The 22,560-nt window shown below is 26.0% G+C and overlaps 2 protein-coding genes across 2 annotated transcripts; one reads left to right on the top strand and one right to left on the bottom strand.

Annotated features, from left to right (window-relative positions):
* Positions 1–14,200: 14,200 nt before the first annotated feature.
* Positions 14,201–16,582, bottom strand: GO595_009459 (uncharacterized protein; the record flags this gene model as incomplete). The annotated part of the gene is made up of 1 exon (XM_067923147.1): positions 14,201–16,582. The coding sequence occupies one exon, from the start codon at positions 16,580–16,582 to the stop codon at positions 14,201–14,203; it is 2,382 nt and encodes a 793-aa protein (XP_067770461.1).
* A 1,760-nt stretch (positions 16,583–18,342) lies between these two features.
* GO595_009458 (AGC family protein kinase) lies at positions 18,343–18,933 on the top strand (the record flags this gene model as incomplete). The annotated part of the gene is made up of 1 exon (XM_067923146.1): positions 18,343–18,933. The coding sequence occupies one exon, from the start codon at positions 18,343–18,345 to the stop codon at positions 18,931–18,933; it is 591 nt and encodes a 196-aa protein (XP_067770460.1).
* Positions 18,934–22,560: the final 3,627 nt, after the last annotated feature.

Raw genomic sequence — 22,560 nt, 5'->3', positions numbered from 1 at the left:
CACTCAAATGTTAAGTGATATTCAAACCACGAAAAACAATCCTATCAAAATTCACAAAAAAAAATGCCAGTTTATATTGGCGTATCGTTATAAATTTGACGATAACGACGATATCGATCATCAACTTTTGAAAGAACGTTAAATTTATCGTTGTGCCGTTTATTATTTAATTTCAAGTAATGTGATTCTGATGTTCGTCATAATTTGACGTTTATGTTTCAATACTTTATTCACTCATGGTCGAGCATTTTTACTGGATGGTTAAATTCGAATGCCTTAATAAATTAAGCAATATGGTTCAAATTATTTTTAGCCTAGATGATAATAATGTTGAATCTTCAGTTGAATTAATAATGAACACTTATGATGAGGAATTTTCATATACATTTAATTTTATGATATCCCAAATGGTATATTACTCTTTTGTTTCACATAGGAAAAATTTTGAAATTTATTTAAAATTTATGCAAATTCTTGAAATCAAAGAAAAAAAAATCAATCCAAATATTTCAAATATAATCAACATGTTCATAAACTTTATTGTTACATCTGAAACAAATGAATCATATTTTATCACGGAAAAACTAATTGAACATAATTTATATGATATAAAAAATTTAAATTTTACATATAATTTTAAAAAGCTCTATTTTGCACACCTTCTAAAAGATGAAGAAATTCATGAAATAAAAAAATTATCATCTGATTTTTTCAATAATTTTTATTATCACTTTGACGAACTTTCGAAAAATGATTGGAAACTTCATAAACAATTAATTGAAGAGGGAGAAAATCCGAATGAAATTGCAAAAATAATTCGAAAAGATGAAATAGAAAAACTTCAAGAAATATCATCACAAAATGATTTTGATTTTAATCAAGCAATTGAATCATCAATATATGAAAGATATTCATTTGTTAATCAAAGAAATGTTACATTAATTGATTATGCAGCATTTTTTGGTTCAATTAAATGTTTTAAATATTTACTTATGAATGGTTCGGATATAAAAAATACAGGTAAATATGCAGTTGCAGGTGGAAATAAAGAAATTATTCATTTATGTGAACAAAATCATTCAACATTTGAAGGTGCATATGAAACAGCAATTAAGTTTCATCGAAATGATATCTTTAAATATCTTTATGAAAATAATTTAGAAAATTTAGAAAAAGGCAATCAAGAAAATTCTATAAATTTAGAAATGATTAAAAAAATTCAAATGAATTTTGATTTTCCAACGAAATCGTTGGAAATTTTTGAAAGAATCAAAAACAAAAATATAAGTGACATAATAAAATGTATTCAATATCATAATTATCAAATTTTTTCATTTTTAGAAGATAAAATTGAGATTAATGATATTATTCGTGAATCAGCGATCCATGGTAATTTGTATCTTATCAAAGATTTTCTTAATAAAGATAATATTCCACCAAATATTTTAGTACTTGCATCAGGTTCAGGAAATGTTGAACTTGTTAAATATCTTATTGAAGAAAAAGGTATTAATAATATTAATGAACATTTTAGTATTAATTTCATTTATATGTATCACCAAATGGTGTTTCTAAACATACTGCATTAACTTATGCAACAGAAAATGGTTGTACTGAAATTGTTAAATATCTTCTTGAACAAGATAATATTGATGTTAATGATTGTGTAGTTTTTATCTTCTATTTGAACGAAATAGATTTAATATTTCAAAATAAAATTTGGAATTTTTTTTGTATTTTTCATACATCACTTCAAATTGCATGTATAAAAGGTTATCCAGAAATTGTAAAATTACTTCTTCAACAAAAAAATATTTATATTTATGCTTTACATATTACTTTTGATTTTTTATTGTAAAATTTACTTTTTTGAAGTTTATTATTAATTTTTGATATTTTTTATAAAAAAATCCTGTATCATTTAAATTTTTGGTATTCATTTTATTCATTTAATACAGAATTAACATATGCATGTCAAAATGGAAATACAGAAATTGTTAAAATGCTTCTTGGAATCAAAGGAATTAGAATAGGAAATGGGATTACTTTTGTCTCATTGAAATGATTTCTAAAATTTTTTTGAGAATGAACTTGATTGTGCAATTGAAAATGGAAACATTGAACTTGTAGAATTACTATTAGATTACCCAGATGAATTTGAAGAAGATGATTTTGTTTTTAACTTTTTCATTTAATTTATTTTAATATTTTGGAATTTCATATTCATATTTAAAATTTATTTAATCATTATAAGGAAGCACTTATAAAAGCAGCCAAATTTGACAAAATTCATGTTGCAAAATATTTAATCGAAAATAAGAAATATAATATAAATTACAAAGATATTTATAAATTTTATATGTACATTTTATTCATTAATGTGATATTTCAAAATAATATTTGAAATTTATTCAAATTGCTTAATACAGCACTTATGGCAGCATCTAAAAACGATAATGTAGATATGATTAAACTCCTTCTTGAACAAGAAGGAATTGATATTAATGCTAAAGATATTTATTTGTTTTATTTGGAATTTATTTTAATGATTTTATATTTCAAAATAATATTTGGAAATTATTTGAAGTATTTAATACAGCACTTATGAAAGCATCTGAAAAAGGTCATATTGAAAACGTTAAATTACTTCTTGAACAAGAAGGAATTGATATTAATGCTAAAGATATTTATTTGTTTTATTTAGAATTTATTTTCATAATTTAATATTTCAAAATAATATTTGGAAATTATTTTAATTATTTAGAACAGCACTTATGAATGCATCTTATTATGGTCATACAGAAATAGTTGAATTACTTCTTGAACAAGAAGGAATTGATATTAATGCTAAAGATATTTATTTATTTTATTTGGATTTTATTTTAATAATTTATGATTTCAAAACAATATTTGGAAATTATTTAAATTATTTCAAACAGCACTTATTTTAGCATCTGAAAATGGTCATACAGAAATAGTTAAATCACTTCTTGAACAAGAAGGAATTGATATCAATGCTAAAGATATTTATTTCTTTTATTTAGAATTTATTTTCATAATTTAATATTTCAAAATAATATTTGGAAATTATTAAAATTATTTAAAACAGTTTTAATGCAAACAAATGTTGAAAAAATATTTAAATTATTTCTTGAACATCAAGAAATCGACATTAATGATAAAGATATTTGTTTGTTTTAATTAAAATATATTTTAATATTATGATATTTCAAAATATAATTTGGAAATTATTCAAATTATTTATGACAATACTTATGACAGCATGCAGGTTTGATAGAATAGAAAAAGTTAAACTGATTCTTGAAAATGAAGGTATTGATATTAATTCCACTGATATTTATATACATCATTTAATATTTGTATCAATTATTTGATATTTTAGCAAAACATATGGAAATTATTGGAGTTATTTAATACAGCAATTATATATGCAGCTAGATACTGCAAGCCAGAGTTAGTTAAATTACTTCTTGATCAAAAAAAGATTGATATTCATATAAAAAATATTTATTTTTCGTAAATAATTTTTGTCTATATAATTTAATATATCATAAATATATATGGAATTTGTTTATAATATTTGAAACAGCACTTATGGCAGCAGCATCAAATGTTAACTTTGAAACTTTTAAATTAATTTTTGAACAAGAAGGAAATGATATAACTTTGAAAAATGTATATATAATTTGTTTAATAATTGTTCCAATCTTTTAATGTTTCAAAATAATTAAAGAAATTTTTTTAAATATCTTGATACAGCACTTATGTATGCTTCTAGAAATGGACATATAGATACACTTAAATTCCTTCTTGACCAAAATTGTTTTGATGTTAGTGCTAAAAATGTTTGATTCTTTCATTTAATTTTTATTTTTATATTTTAATATATGATATTATTATTTGGAGATAATGAATATTATTTGAAACACCACTTATATTTGCATCTTATAAAGGTAATATAGAAGTAATTAAATTACTTCTTGAACAAGAAGGAATTGATATTAATGCTAAAGATATTTATTTGTTTTATTTAGAATTTATTTTCATAATTTAATATTTCAAAATAATATTTGGAAATTATTTTAATTATTTAGAACAGCACTTATGAATGCATCTTATTATGGTCATACAGAAATAGTTCAATTACTTCTTGAACAAGAAGGAATTGATATCAATGCTAAAGATATTTATTTGTTTTATTTAAAATTTATTTTAATAATTTAATATTTCAAAATAATATTTGAAAATTATTTAAATTATATAATACAGCACTTATTTTAGCATTTTCAAATGGTCGTACAGAAATCGTTAAATTACTTCTTGAACAAAAAGGAATTGACATTAATGCCAAAAACGTTTATTTTTTTTATTTAAAATTAATTTTGATAATTTTGGATTTCAAAATAATATTTGGAAATTATTTAAAATATTTTATACAGCACTTATGATTGCTTCTAGAAATGGCTGCATAGAAACAGTTAAATTACTTCTTGAACAAGAAGGAATTAATGTTAATGCTAAAAATATCTTTTTACGTAATTTAATTTTTGTTGTTCTATTTTGATGTTTTATAACAATACTTGGAAATTATTAAAATTATTTGATACAGCAATTTTAATTGCAGCTAAAGAAAAGAAAAAAGAAATTGTGAATCTCCTTAAGGAAATTGATGGTATCGAATATGATGAACAAAAATTAAATTATGAATTAACTATATTTAGATTTTTGAAAAAGACAAAATAACAATAATGATAAATATTTTTATATTTATTGACATTGACATGGAGTAATTATTAATATAATCAATTTTCAATAAAAGAATATAAAAAGTAATGTTTTTTTGCTTTAGAAATTTCATTAATAATAATATTAATATTTTAACTGTAAAAATTTATACATAGATAGATGCACCTTTACGTGTCTGGTTTGTTTCCTTAATTTATTGATATTATTTGATTCTAATAGTGATCAAAATAAAAATGTAACACAATTATAATTATGTAAAAAAAAAATATCTCTTCGATTAATTCTGTTTTATTCGATTGAAAGATAAGATCCTAATAATCAATGCTGTTTAAAAATAATTCACAATTTTATCATTCGATTTGTTATGTAATATCAATGGGATGATTATTATTAAATCTAATTAGAATATTAAAATTAAAATGATAAAACAAACAAAAATTAACGTTAATTTTCTTAGAAGGAATTGAAAATTTATTTGGTGTTGTAACTGTTGAAACTATTTATAATTCAAGTAAAATTGGAATATTTACATTAAAGCCTTTCCGTTATCGATTTAAGTTTTTTCAAAAATATTAAACTTTAGTTTAGAAGAACAAGAAAAATTAAAAATAAAATTCTATAGTTTATAAAATAAACGGTATTTTCAGTTACAACCATAGAACAGCCGTTTAAAATAAAAGTGTCAAAATGGGAGAACTCTCTCCGTTTGATCCCCTTCCAAGTAATCAACTCAGTAATCAAATAAACAAGGTTTTCTCGTCAAAGGGATCAGGTGAAGTCTGGGCATCTAATGGATATTTTTTATCATTATTATATTTTGATCAAATTAAAAGCACACTAAATTTTGTAAAACATTTTAAAATCGGATCGAAAATAAATGACATTAGTACATCAGATTATAATCCAAGAGTGATTGCTCTTTCATGTTCAGATGGTTCCATTCATAGAATTCTTCTTGACTACGACAAAGCAGTCAGAGGTGTTTCATACAAAATTGTAAGTGATGAAAAAATTTACCATTTCAAAAACAATGCACAATTTGTATCTTGTATTGATTCAAACCTTATTGTTTCTACTGGTGATGATTTCACTCTTGCTATTTCTACAGATGATTCAGAAATAATTTACAAAATTCCAAGTGTTATAACTGCTCTTTCATCATCAAGAAATTATATCGTTGTCGGTTGTGTCAACGGTTTTATTCAAATATTCAAAGGCGAACAAAAAGTTTGCACTTTTTCTGTTGGCGAGAAAGTTTTAAATTTCAAAATTAATGAAAATAAATTAATTATTATATCTGAAAGTAAATTTACATTATATGACATGGAAGAAGATAATATAATAAAGGAAGAAATAATCCCGAATAAAATTATTAAAGCATCGACATCTAATGATGAAACAAATCGATTTGTTTTATGGAACAAAGAACTTCCAAACGAAATGGTTCCAAACACCACTGTTTTTTTGGGCGATTTCTTGTTTTTGTTTAATAATACCGAAATTAATGGATTTTGTTTTCCCGAAAATGAAACTGATTCATTTTTAGATAATTCTGTTACTTTTTAATAAATAATAATTTCTTCAAATTTTATTATTTTTTTTGACGTTATTATATAATAATATTATTCATTTTTGTTATGTGTTTGAAGTATAAAACAATTTCTTTAGATAAAGTATTAATACATTATAAATATAGACTGCAATGAAAAACATATAGACTAACACCTTATTATAACCCACGTCTACACTGTAGCATTATTCATAGAGAACATATTTAGTAATATATATTTAATAATTTTTTTTCGATTTAATTTTGTAAATTTCGCAATATTTTCGGGACTGAACATATGTTAAAATTTCAGATTGTATAATTTATCTCTAATTAAAACTCATTACAAAGAGTCAGTATTTAGTGTTTATTTAAGTGATTCTTTGGAAAAAAGAAAATTTTTGCTTTAATCAAAGCTCAGCATTTTCTTCCTCTTCATCAATTTCCTTTGACTTTTCCTCGTGCAAAGGTGCCATTTCTTCCATCATTAAATTAATTTGTTGTCATCTACAGGTTTTTCACGGCAGAGTACTTAAATTACACATTAATTTAAAATAATTATTTACTGAATTGCCACACCCCAATGATGTATACATATTAATAATTTTAAATCATATTTTTGTTTCAAATTATTTCATCAGAATTTGATAATCCAGATAATATAGCAGAATTATCTTATTATATACGGCTTATGAATGTTCGACATTTGATTATGAAAATGTTTATTCGTTTTTCGAGACACAAAACATTAATCCAAACATTGATGACATCGAAGGACTTATTGATAGTTATGAAGAACATATAAAAATTGGAAATGAATTAAATGAAATACAAAATTTCGTTAAAACAATTGTATGTTTTTGTCAACAAATTGAAGAAATTATCGACGAAAATGATTTCTATGACAATTGTCATTAAAGATGTTAATGGTACAATAGATTGTATTAAGGAAAAATGGTATAATTCAAACAGAGATGCAGTCGAATACACAAGTCGAATTGATCAAAAAATCGCAAAATTCACTTCGAGTCATATCGTGGCTGTGTTGCAGACGTTGGTAACATTGGGATCCCTTGCATTAGGTTTAATATGGCCATTTTACATAAAAATAATGGAAGCAATAAAGAGAAAATGAAAAAAAAAAAAATATAAAACGTATAATAATAATAAATTAACATTTTAATGTAATGAAATATTTTGTGTTTTCTCATTGTGGAACGACAACTAAAAATGAAAATAAATATAAATTTTTACATATTTTCTGTCCCAGGAAAAAAAAATGGAATTAGATTTCAATATTTTTTCATATTTACAATCAAATTTCTGTCACTTTTTATCTGCTAACAAAATGGTGAAATTTAAATTTTCAATTTTTGTAGTCTATTATAAAATTGGATACATAAATTTATCTAAACTTATTACCGAAAATCCGTAAGACCAAATAGCAATTCAAAAGTCATTTAGATGGAATACGAAGGATATGACCCATCGAAATCCAAAGAATGGAACATTTTAAATATTAAAAACAAAGGGAACACAATCAAATTTATTTCACATGTTTGTCATTGTAGTAATGAAAGAATTAATAAAACTTCAAATTACTATAAACAAAATAAAAAATGTTTTTCTCCAGCACAAAGAGGAAGGCCAACAAAGCTTACAGATTCAATGATGCAACAAGTTGATGCTTTTACGTCTGCTGATCCGACGATTAGTGATAGATCATTATCATTGATTTTACCTTTATCTCCAACTTCGATGAATAGAGCAAGGCACAAACTTAAGTATAACTGGAAACCTTGTAAAGTGTGTCAAAATTTAAGTGAACAACAAATATCAAAACGCATAAATTTTTCAACAGATATACTAAATGACCTTAATTTTCGATACGACAAAATGATTTATTCCGACGAATCGCGGTTTTGTTTAAGGTCAGACGGGAAATGGGTTTGGCGGAAAAACGGTGAAACCTCAGATCAGATTATAGCATTAAAAGAAAAATTTCCAAAAGGAGTTATGGCATTTGCAGCTATTGAGGTCAATTATAAAAGCGATTTAATTTATATATATGGAACCGAAAATTCAAAAAAGTATGTTGAAATTTTATAAACTCATTCAGTATTTACCACACTTGATCACATTTTTGGCCAACGTCAATGGATATGGCAACAAGATGGAGCACCATCTCATACCTATTATTATACGAAAGATTTTCTCAATGCGATGTGCGTTTGGTTAAATAATTGGCCACCAAATAGTTGTGATCTGTTCCCAATAGAAAACCTGTGGGGTATATTAAAACATTTCGTTAATGCACACAACCCAAAAAATATAGATGAAGTTATACAATATCTTGTTCAATGCTGGGATTTCATTATTATGAGTACTATCAACAAACTTGTTCTTTCATTTAGGGCGAGAATCCTTGCATGTTTAGACAATAATGGGAAAACAATACAATTTCTAGTTGCCAGTCATAAATTACCAATCGATACTAATATCAGAAAATACCAAACATATTTGAGTGCAGATAACCCTTGGACGTTTTTTGATAACCATATGATAATGATATATCATTCACAATTTGGAGACGATTTTATCAAAATATCGAAATTTTTCGTCAATCGGACGCCCCCAGAGATTGAAAGTCGTTACAAGTTCCTGATACAACACCCGATGCAAAATATTAGCCACTAATACAGCACCCAAACATTTTGCATTAAATTTTGTAATTCAATAAATTTTTTCTACTTTTTGATTATTGTAAGTTAACCAAAAATCCGTAAGGATAAACCATCGAATTACTTTCAAAAGTAGAAAGAGGTTACGGATTTTTGGAGATGAGTTTATTTTATATACGTTTACAAATTTTAAATGTTCATAAACCCCCTTATAAGTTTATCGGGGCCGTTAAAATATAACTTTCTGTGCCGATAAGGGCGAAAAGATTTTCACTAGGTTTGCTTGTCCGGTACTATAAAACAAAATGAACAATTGGGAAACAATTCAGTTTATTCAACAAAAAATATTTTCCTTAAATAAAGAAAATGTTGTTCAAGCAGCTATTTCAGTGTTTGATATACTTGATAATAATTATCAGTATTCATTTAACTTACTTATTAGTCAAATAATTTATTCATCATTTGTAGCAGGTATGAATGATTTAGAAGTCTATATGAATTTCATTAAAGAAATAAAAAAATTTGAAGATAACAAACAGATTCAAAGAAAAATACATAAAGTTTTTTTACAAATGATTTTAAATATATATTCTCAAGAATCAAATTATTTTCTTGAGAGAATGATTCAAGAAAATTTATGCGAATCAAACATAGTTAAACAGATGAGAAAAGAATCATATTTTATACATTACATGTCCAAAAAATTTCTAGAAAAAAATAAATATTTGAAACGAAATATGGGAAACTTTGAAGAACTTTCAAAGAATGATTGGGAACTTCATAAGAAATTAATTGAAGAGCGAGAAAATCCGAATGAAATTGCAAAAATAATTCGAAAAGATGAAATAGAAAAACTTCAAGAAGTATCATCACAAAATGATTTTGATTTTAATCAAGCAATTGAATCATCAATATATGAAAGATATTCATTTGTTAATCAAAGAAATGTTACATTAATTGATTATGCAGCATTTTTCGGATCAATTAAATGTTTTAAATATTTACTTATGAATGGTTCGGATATAAAAAATACAGGTAAATATGCAGTTGCAGGTGGAAATAAAGAAATTATTCATTTATGTGAACAAAATCATTCAACATTTGAAGGTGCATATGAAACAGCAATTAAGTTTCATCGAAATGATATTTTTAAATATCTTTATGAGAATGAAATTGCTGAAATTAATAATTTAGAAGAATTTGGAAAGAAGTGTATTTCATCTCATAATTATGAAATTTTTATATTTTTACAAAAAGAAGGGATGCTAATTTGCGAAAACATTATTAATGAATCAACAAAAATTGGAAACATATTTCTCATTAAACATTTTCTTGAAAGTAATCAAATTCCGAAAGATATTTTAGTATTTTCATTAGAGTCAGGAAATATTGAACTTGTTAAATATATTTTAATACAAGAAGGAATTGATATTAATGCTAAAAGTATTTATTTATTTTATTTAATATTTATTTTAATAATTTTATATTTCAAAATAATATTTGGAAAATATTTAAAATATTTAATACAGCACTTATGTATGCATGTGAAAATGGTCATATAGAAAACGTTAAATTACTTCTTGAACAAGAAGGAATTGATATTAATGCTAAAGATATTTATTTATTTTATATGATATTTATTTAGATAAAATGATATTTCAATATAATATTTGGAAATTATTCAAATTATTTAAAACAGCACTTGTTAGAGCATCTGAAGAAGGTTATATAGAAATAGTCAAATTACTTCTTGAACAAGAAGGAATTGATATTAATGCTAAAGATATTTATTTATTTTATTTGGATTTTATTTTAATAATTTATGATTTCAAAACAATATTTGGAAATTATTTTAATTATTTAGAACAGCACTTATGAATGCATCTTATAATGGTTATACAGAAATAGTTGAATTACTTCTTGAACAAGAAGGAATTGATATTAATGCTAAAGATATTTATTTGTTTTATTTGATATTTATTTAGATAAAATGATATTTCAATATAATATTTGGAAATTATTCAAATTATTTAAAACAGCACTTGTTAGAGCTAATGAAGAAGGTTAGAGTACCGGGAAAAATACCTCTAAGCCGGGAAAAACCCCTTTAGGGTCCCTCTATGAAAAACTGGAGTAAATTTAGCAAAAAGTAATAAAAAGCATGCATCGTCATAACGAATATATTGTGAATATCCCCTATGAGTCTATTCAATTTTTAATCTTGTGAGAAGAGAATAAGATCACAGATTCTAAAGCTTTCTGTTTTTTTATCAGATGGGAAATCGTTTAATAAAACAATCTTATCATGATAAAGTTGCAAAAAATAAGGAAAAATTGAGAAACCTGCTTTTTAGTGCACTAGCCTCCGCTATCGGTTACCCGAGGGACCCATCTAGGTTCCCTGTTTTACTAAGGAACAAAAAAGATCAATTTAGACAATTACTATTGAGTATTTTATTAATTGCATACAATCAATTCATTATCTTTATTCTAAAAAATCAAAAATATTGTTTGTAGCAAGCAATAAGCTAGAAAGGATAGCTGTTTGCTAGTCTTGATGCTAAATATAGTTATTCGATTTAAAGGGTTTTTTCCTGATTTAAAGTGGTTTTTCCCGCTACTCTATATAGAAATCGTTAAATTACTTCTTGAACAAGAAGGAATTGATATTAATGCTAAAAGTATTTATTTATTTTATTTAATATTTATTTAGATAATTTTATATTTCAAAATAATATTTGGAAAATATTTAAAATATTTAATACAGCACTTATTACAGCCTCTCAAAGAGGAAATATCGAATTATTTAAATTACTAATCGAGCAAAAAGGAATTGATATCAATATTAAAAATATTTATTCAATATAGAAAATAAACATTTCATTTATTTGATAATTTAAAATAATATTTGGAACTAATTCAAATTACTTTGGAACGCATTTATGTATGCAAATTATAATAATGGTTTCAAGAAAATAATCAAAATATTATTTAAACAAGAAGAAATTGATATTAATACTCAAAGTATTTATTAATTTTATAAAACATTCTCACAAATAATTTGATGTTTTAAATTTTTTTATGGAAATTATTTTTGTTATTTAATACACCTCTTATATTAGCATCTCAAAGTGGACATACTGAAATAGTTAAATTACTTCTTCCACAAAAAGGTGTTGATATAAATACCAAAAATGATTATGTATTTATTTTAATATTTGTTTTAACAATTTCATATATCAAAAAAATATTTGGAAAATATTATATATATTTAAAACCGCTCTTATGTTTGCTTCTGAAAATGGTCACATAGAAATAGTAAAGATATTACTTGAACAAGAAGGAATTGATATAAATGCTAAAGATGGTTGTTAATAAAGCTTAATGTTTATTCAAATTTTTTTTAATTTAATATCATCTTTGAAAATTATATAAAGTATTTTTTACAGCATACATGTTCGCAAAAGAAAATGATTATACCGAAATAATTGAAATGTTTCGTAAAAAAGAAAGAATCCAAGATGATATAACAGATAAAGCAAATGATCAAATGGAATTCTTTCCATTTTGGTAAAGAATTGATATCATTCTAAAAAACTTATTGAATAAACAAATATAAAAAGTTAAAGAATTTTTAAAACACGTAACATATTTTAATGAGCTTTGAAGTTGTTTGGTTACATAATTTGAAATAAAAAGAAATTGTTTAAAGTGAAATAAAGAGAAATTTCAATTACATTTCCCCCTTACAACAAAATCATTGTTGTAAAATCATTCGACTTTTTTTGCATACATATACATGTATACATAATTCAAACAAATTTAGTTAGCCATTAATTACATCAATTTTTTGTCTGAAAATAAATTATGTCAATTCATTCCGACAAAAGGATGCTATGACAATGTGTGGATATGTATAAGGAAAAAGGTATAATAAAATGGTGTGAACAATTATAGTTAAAACAAATTTTTGAAGTGGTGGTGGATGCATACAACTTTCTTCTTTCATTTTTCAATTAAAATTGTAAGCTTTCATACATCCAGCTGACCATGGTCTATACTAAAAAAAGCAGAACTACTAAAGACGAACACTTATTTGAAATTGGAATATCTTTCTTTTGATTTTTAAAAAAATAGTGTATTTTTACCATAATATCTCTAAATTTCCAATTTTTTCTTTAATATAATTTATCATTTACTTTTACTGTTTATGATTTGGATAAATTGGATTTACTATAATAGAAGAAACATAAAATTTGCTAAATAACAAAAATGTTCGTATTTATTAAATTAATAAACAAATTAAAATATTTTGTTCTTAAAATATTTTATTTATATCTGACTGATAAATTTTTCTTCTTTGAAATCGTCTGCAAATGGATCTTCTTCAATATTTGAATTATTAATCCCAACCGAAAATGTATTATCTATTTCATTAATTTTATTATTATTTTCATCTGAAATATTCATTTCTTCTTCATTTTGTTTTCGCTTCTTATTTTGATATTTAATCATAAATATTACGATTCCGACAATTATCAAAACTATCACAATAGCGCCGCATATAATACCAATTAACAATTCATTTGATATCGAATTATCTTTTGGTGTAACATCAGTGACAACTAATGTATAAAAGTCAGAATAATAACTGTAATAAGACGAATAATATATAACAGTGTAATCGTAATAAATGACATTTGTCGATATATAACAGATAATGAATGAGTTAAAGTGAACTAATGTGTTAAAGATAAAGTTACATCAGATGAATAAGCAACTGATGCAGTTAGTGAATCCGATTCAGTAAATGTATAGGAATTAGTGAATGTGAGTGTTGGCGGGAGACATTCGTCAAGTGTTGTTCCCTTAGAAATTTCCATATTTCCAAATGTTTCATTTTGATATGTTTCTATCGTCATAACTCTTGTCGCTTTTATATTAACAAATGCATCATTTTGGATTTCTGGTGAAGTTTCTCCATTAAAATGAATACATTTGTTAAGCCTATTGGTTCACCATCTTCAAGGAATTCTAATGTGATTGAATCGTGACCAGCAATAAAGTCATATCCATTTTTGATATATTTTTCTAAAATGCCTCCTTAATCACAAAACCCAAAAATTTATGCACTTGAAACATATTTTGAAGAGCACAATTTCTTATATTTTTTCGCATGATATATTTTTATGAATACAAACATTTATTTAAAGAACTTTTCGTAATGTTTCGTTGGCCTTGACACCAATTTAGCCTCGCACATAGGGAATGCGTCACATTCTCCCTCTATAAACATTAATCCTTTACAGTTTTCCTTCAAAACCCATAAATATTCATCTTTACATCCGAACACAATATATTTAACGCCACAAAGTTCGAATTCATCACAAGCACAAAATTTCATTCTCGCAAAACTTCCAATGTCAATTGATACCTCAACGCTTCCGCCTGTTGCTAATGAATATTTTTGCTTACATTGCAACATTCTGCGGCTAACACGAACAAAACATTCGGAAGTTAAGCTTTCAAACTCAATAAGTTCAACATCGAAATTAGATATCTCAAGGTTCGTACAGCACATAATTTTCTCATTTAAAGATCCTAAAATTCGAACAAAGCCAATTTTCGTGGAATAAATATCTCCCGGAATTGGTCCAGATGGATCAAATCTTGAAATTCCAACAAAGATTTGTTGGCCATTATATTCAACATAGCCATCGCCAAAGGCACGATAAATTAGTTTAAGATCGTGTTCAATTGTCGGTGGATGATTATTTAAAAGATTTTCATCTGTCAACATAAGAACGTTTTGGTCATTACAAGCAATGATAGCTCCGCATCCGTTTGGTGTTTGAACAACATCAAATTGTTTAAACAAATTAAATTCTTGGATTTTGTGAGTTTTCTTTTTTGGAATTAATGAGTAATTACCAGAAAACAAATCAGATACGCAATACATATTACCGATTTGTCCAATAACAATTCCAAAAATTTGGTCTGTACAAATATTAAAATGATCAAGTGGCTCAATTGGATATTCCACTTCATCATCACATTTAACATAATTTATAGTTCTCTTTGATTCTATAATTTTGATAGCCGAATGTATTTCTTGCAGAGAATTACCTTTGCACCTACATATTCGACCGTTAAGACTGTCAAATTTAAACCAAACGGTCCCATTGGCATAACCGCCGACGGTTCCTCTCAAAAGTTTTGAATGGAAAACAACATCATCCGGATGAATGCCAAATGCCAAACAAATCTTTGGGTTAGCGTCGAGTATCATTTTTGTACCAGAATTCGCCATTTCTTCCTTTTTCACGCAATTATTTCTAGACATGAACGTCAACGAATTCTTTTTATACAGAGCCAAATTCTCATTAATTCTTAAACATATTTTATCTCCTTTTATACCCACAACAACTCCAACGTCATTACCATTAAAGACAACATCACCGGGGAGAAAACCCATTGAAGAAATCGAACCTATAGCTACATCAATGATTAAACTCGATGTAATTTTAATCAGTTTCGGCTTCCGAATATTACCTATTAACATCCCGAAGTATAAAAGCCCTGGATGAATAGGCCTCCGAACATTTAATAACACAACAGTATGAAAACAACCACAACGAACAAAAACTGCTTTTCCATTTATGTTCGATTTTGTGGGTGTCGGAAACGATTTCTGTTTCCCTGCAAATGTTCGGCCATCATCACTCGCGCCACAGCCATAGATTTCGCCGCTTTCGGTGATGAAAACACTGTGCGCATCACCGCAGTCAATTTCGTTAACGTTCATCCCATCAAAAAAGTGAAGTTGCTGAAATGAAGTTTGCTGTTGTTGAGTGTTAAGTCCGATTCGGCCGTCATTGTTGGAGCCGCAAACAAAGATACGGCCGTCTCGGGTTAATACTATGGAGTGTGAGCAATATGAAAATACTCGTGAGATTGTAATTCCTGAAAGGGATGTGATTGGGATAAATCCATCTGTAGTACGTGCGTTAGAACATCCACAGGCAGCATCACGTCCACGTGCATATGCTTTCCCAGATATTGTTAATGCAATACAAAATGCACTACCGGCAGCAATATCACAAACGGGTTCGGGAAGATGATATAAAATACAGTTCCCTGTGGAACTTGAACATGAATAAATATCGCCATTAACATCTATTACATAAACTGTGCCAACTCCACAAGTACAATAAATTACTGCTGTGGGGATGTTTAAATGAACTGGAGTACGACCATAAGTGGAACCTATAACATATGCATCACCTGGTTCGGTTAGTACAACAGTAATTTTATCCCCGCAATGTACCCATGTTAAATGATAATTTTCAAAAACTCGTAAAGGTTTGGGTGTAAGCGTTTCTCGACATGAAATGCCTAGTTGATCATCTTCATTACTCCCCCATCCTATTGCATGTCCATCTTCATATACAACAATATTATGTTTCCAACCTACACCAATGCAAATAATTCCATTTGTTTCAATATCAATTGGAAGTGGTATGCTTGGGTCACCTTCTCTGCCAAGTCTTGATCCTCCTGGAGCCCCAGCAGAGACCACAGACATTGGATTTTGCCTAAAATTTATTTCATGTCAACATAAATTGTGAGTTTTTATTTTTGACAAAAATTAAAAAAAAAAAAAATAAAATTTATTTTAGGTATCATTTGTTAGGATTAGTTTCTTCCAAGTTCACAATCCTATCCTTATAATAAGGAAAGTTATCTGTTGTTAATATAACTAATTCTCTTTTTGATTTTATATGATTTTGTGTAAATGGATTTACCTTTTTCTGAGTCAAAAGTTTCAACCAGGTACTATAATCAAGTACATACCCATCTTTAGAAATGGTTGGAATTTGCATTGGTTGCATTGTTATTTGATCAATGTGTCCTGGAATTGGATTCAGGAATATATATTTCTGGAGTTTTGTCTGTTTTTCACCTACTTTAAAGGTTGCTCCATTAAAAACAAATGATAATGAATTTATCGAAAATTCATCATCAATATATTCTTGATCTGAACTTTCGTCCATATTCGGAAGCCGTCCGTTTTTACTTAATTTAGTATACATATATCTACATTGGTTTACAGATTTTGTTTTAAGATAATGAGATATCGATTGAAAATCTTTTCCATACTCTAAATACAATCGCTTGAATTGAACAACTTCGGAGCGTCTCCATTCTTTCTTTATGGTTTGTTTTTCATCTTCAAATAATTTATCTTCATTTATTTCAAAAAGATATTTATTTGCAATCCCATACTCAGCACTTGGCTTCCCTTTAAAGCACCTTTTACTTGATTCTTCAATAATAGTTTTAATAAAAGTTTGATCTTTTAATTTTTCTTTCATAATTTGGACATCATCTTTACAGAATTCTAGTGCAATAAAAAAATCAACTGGACTTCCTCTTGGCCATATTTTAAGAAAATCTATAATATTTGTATTTACTTTTTTAATTCGAAAGTTAAAAATTGTTTTCCGATAATTTATAATGGATTTTGCTGTTTCTTGATCAACACCTTCAGGAGGGGGAGGAATAAAATCAATTACATCATCTAATGTTAGAGATGATGAATCCAAATTTGATTGATCCATTATTTATTATTTCTTTTTAGAAAAAGTTTCTTACATCAGTGAGTACATTTAAATTTTGTGAAAGTATTTTGTGTTTCATAAAAAAATTGAAATAAACAATCCATAATCGTCTTTGTGAAATTTATAAAATGTTTTATATCGCACTTTTGAGATAAAGTACTCAATACTTGTTTACAGAAGAAATTATTAACCTCAGAAATAATTTGTTTACTGTTTTTTATTAATTTTATTCAAATATCATAAGACTCCACGGAGTCATGAAAGAAAGAAAAAGTATATATCGAATTAAAACACGAGTCCTCAATCGAACTTGCTCCAGAATGCATTCAAGGAGCAGCCCGCGTTTAAAGTTGTTATACCAGGATCACGTACTTTATGCTATTAGCCCCAAGTCAGGCGGAGTGCCAATCCTGGGTCGAAGCGTGCAAAGAATCCCAAAAAGGAATCGAAAACAAAAAAGAAAAGAGAGGACAGAGATTTCAAGCGGATGGAATCTGTCTTGACGATTTGATCTTGTTCGAGTCCTTGGAAGAGGCAAATATGTAGTACGACTTGTTCTATGTAAACGCGATGTCCAATTATATGCGATGAAAGTAATTCACAAATATTACTCGAAACAGAACAAATCGAACAAACAATGACAGAGCGCAATGTGTTACTCAAGGCGCGGCATCCGTTTTTAGTGGCATTGCATCATACAATTCAAACTCCGAGAAAAATTTATATGATATTAGAATATGTACCAGGCAAAGAATTGTTTTCCCATCTAAGAGACGAAGTCCGTTTCAGTGAGCAACGTACCGTATTATATGCGGCCGAAATTTTACTTGGCTTAGGTTATCTCCACAAATTAGGATTCATATATCTTGAATTATGTCCCGAAAATATCCTAGTTGACAAAGACGGACATCTTAAGATCACTTGTTTTAGTTCTGTGACATTTTGTTGTTGGTATTCACCGGAATACATTGCGCCCGAAAAGTTACAGCAACAGAAATGCACACGTTCAGTTGATTGGTGGAGTTATGGAACTTTAGTCTATGAGATGCTTAAGGGTCTTCCGCCATTCTATGATGAGAATACACCAAAAATGTATCAAATGATATTGAAAGAACATGTTTCATTTCCTGTATATGTTTCGGAAGTTGCAAAAGATTTGATTACGAAATTGTTGGATAAAAATCCTGCAACAAGATTAGGAGCATCTGAAGAAGATGTGGAAGAGATCAAGAGACATCCGTTCTTTTCTTCGTTGAATTGGAATGACGTGTTGGAAAAAAGATATACACCAGAATGGATTCCTGAGAAGAAATGAAACTGATCTGAATTACACATCTGATTTTGAATGTTTTAACCCAGATGACATTGCAAATTTGCTGGATCAACAGGATTCCATAGTTTTTACTTGTGGAAATGATTTTATGTTCGATGATATCTAAAAAATTTACAAAAATTTTGATTTTTAATTAGCGCATCAAAATGACACTTTTTGTTAATGTGTTGTTGTTTTGTTTTAGAAAATGAATTTTTTATGCGTTTGTGTGGTGATTATTTATGTTAGTGCATTTGAATCATTTGATTTTGCTTTTATTGCAATAAAATTTTTATTATATACAAATTAAAATAAAGATGTATTTTAGAACATTTATATTTAGATAGTATAAGAAACATCAGATTATGATAAAAATACAAAAACAAAAAATTACAAGCTATTCATACAAATTTCAAATATAAGGAAAAAACAAGAAAAAATATAATAGAAAACAAAACAGTTTAAAAATAATTGAAAGCTCTTTCCCTATCTGCTTTTTTCACCATCAGAATATTGATTCCTAATAATTTATATAAAAAATATTTTCAGTGATAATAATATTTGGAAGTTATTTATATTATTTAATACAGCACTTATAAAAGCATCTTTTGATAGTAATATAGAAATAGTTCAGTTACTTCATGAGCAAAAAGGAATTGATATTAATTCTCAAAATATTCATCTGTTTTGTTTGATGTTTATTTAAATGATTTAATATTCCAAATGAACATTTGGAAATTATTTAAATTTTTCGAAACAGCACTTATGTATGCAACTATATATGGGAGTATAGAAATAGTTAAATTACTTCTTAAACAAAATGGGATTGATATTAATGATACTGATATTTATTTATTCAATCTGATCTTCATTACAATGTTTTAGAATTTAAACTTCATGTAAGGAATTTATTCTAATTACTTAGAACGGCATTAATTTTCGCTTCTATTTATGGCAACTTAGAAATTTTTAAGTTATTTCTCACACAAAAAGAAATTGTTTTAAATGTTAAGGGTTATTCATTTATTTAATTTGAAATTCATATAAATAATTTTATATTTCAAAATACTAATTGGAAATTATTTATATCATTTAATTCAGAAATATTTTATACAGCACTTATGAAAGCATCTAGAAATGGACATACAGATATAGTTAAAATACTTCTTGAACAAAAAGGATTTGATATTAATGCTAAAGATATTTATTTGTTTTGTTTTATATTTATTATAATAATTTTATATTTCAAAATAATATTTGGAAATTATTTAAATTATTTTGGACAGCACTTATTAGAGCATCTTCAGAAGGTCATACAGAAATAGTTAAATTACTTCTTGAACAAGAAGGAATTGATATTAATGTTAAAGATATTTATATGTTTTATTTTATATTTGGTTTAATAATTTTGTGTTTCGAGGTAATATTTGGATATTATTTATATTATTTGGTACAGCACTTATGATAGTATGTAAATATGGTCATACAGAAATAATTAAATTACTTCTTGAACAAGAAGGAATTGATATTAATGCTAAAGATATTTATTTGTTTTATTTGAAATTTATTTTAATAATTTGATATTTCAAAATAATTTTTGAAATTATTTAAATTGTTTGATACAGCACTTATTTTAGCATCTTCAAATGGTCATACAGACAAACCAATTTTTGTGCACTTTTTGACCATCGAAATATAAATATCTTGATAAATCATTAAAATTAAAAAATATAATATTTATATTTTAATATTTACTTTATTTTAATATTATAATTAGAAAAAAAAAGACCACCACAACTGCACAGAACTTTTTAGATCCGATTTAAATAAAGTGATAATAAAATGAAGAAAATTGAATGAAAAAAACATTATTAAGATTTAAAGAACTACCACCGATAAAAAAATCATATACATCAAAAATAATTAAGATTGGTCTTAAAAAATATATATTTTGAAAAAATCGGTTTCGAAATTTCCATTTCGATCTGTAATTTTTTTCTCAATTTGAAGACAGATTTTTACTTAAGTAATGATAAGGACTTAATAAAAATCAAAAAATTCATCAGAATATGTTTATTTTACCATTTTGAGTACCTCTAAAATAACACAATCAAAAAAATTCGATTCTTTCATCGGAAAGTTAAAACAGGAAGGATATTTAATTTACTTCTGTTCTCAGTTAACATTTTTGATTTACAAAAAATTGAAGAAGCAATGAAAAGTAGAAATTGTTGGTCAAATTTCCGCAAACATAACAATCCATATTTGTATTTTCACAAACTATTCAACTCTCTAAGGTGGATCTCTTTATTACAAGTTTTCACAACCTTTTTCTCTTTAGTACTCTTCGATCACTGGGAGTTTTGCTGAAAGATTTGGAGCAATATTTTCAGGATCACTAAAAGAAACATCATACACTTCAAGTATTTCTTATGCAAACATAACTTATTATGGAACCAAAGCTTAAACTGCTAGTGTATGTCGAGTTCGCAGTACCAATAATGAAATTTGTTATAACCAAAAATACTTATGCTCCTAATTTGATGCAGATTTGTACTGATCTAAAAACTTGCCTTAGTACCAATATCGTCACTAGCAATTTAATAATAATACGTCTGGCTCTGAAGGATTAGAATTACTTTCACTGGATGAACAGACCACATGTTGGAGATTGCTTCTTTTCAGGTTCCAATGGCAAATCGCCAAGTTATATCTCTTTCTATAGCACAGAGTGCTTCATAAAAACCCAAAATTGTGTTTTTGATAAACTTCAGAATGAGTCCATCAGTGAACGATACGAAGGAAATACAGTTTTGCAAAAAAATAATACATTTATTATTTGCATTGAATTCAAATTGTGATAGAAAATTTATTTTTTAGATATGTAAACGTTTTATAAAGATAATTTATGTGTAAATCATTTCTAGAATTATTCGGTTTGAGAATTTAATAAATCAACTATTTCTTTGTGGCCATTTAAAGATGCCCAAATAAGTGCTGTTTCAGATAATTTAAATAATTTCCAATCATTATTTTGAAATATTAAATTATTAAAATAAATACCAAATAAAACAAATAAATATCTTTAGCATTAATATCAATTCCTTTTTGTTCAAGAAGTAATTTAACTATTTCTGTATAACCATTTCTAGATGCTTTCATAAGTGCTGTCCAAAATAATTTAAATAATTTCCAAATATTATTTTGAAATATTAAATTATTAAAATAAATTTTAAATAAAACAAATAAATATCTTTAGCATTAATATCAATTCCTTTTTGTTCATGAAGTAATTTAACTATTTCTGTATGACCATTTTCAGATGCTAAAATAAGTGCTGTTTGAAATAATTTAAATAATTTCCAAATATTATTTGGAAATATTAAAATTTTGTAAATAATGATTAAATATCTATAGCATTAACATCAATTCCTTTTTGTTCAAGAAGTAACTTAACCATTTCAAAATATCTATTTGAAACTGCTATAATAAGTGGCGTTTTAAATAATTTAATTAAATTCCAAATATTGTTTTTAAATTGTAAATTGTTGAAATATATATTAAATAAAACAAATAAACATCTTTAACATTAATATCAATTTTTTCTTGCTCAAGAAGTAATTTAACCAT

The sequence above is a fragment of the Histomonas meleagridis genome, assembly GCF_020186115.1.
Source record: "Histomonas meleagridis strain 2922-C6/04-10x chromosome Unknown contig_9, whole genome shotgun sequence".
NCBI lineage: Eukaryota > Parabasalia > Tritrichomonadida > Dientamoebidae > Histomonas > Histomonas meleagridis.
Note: the sequence above shows the minus strand (reverse complement) of the source record. Positions and strands in the feature narration are given on the sequence as shown.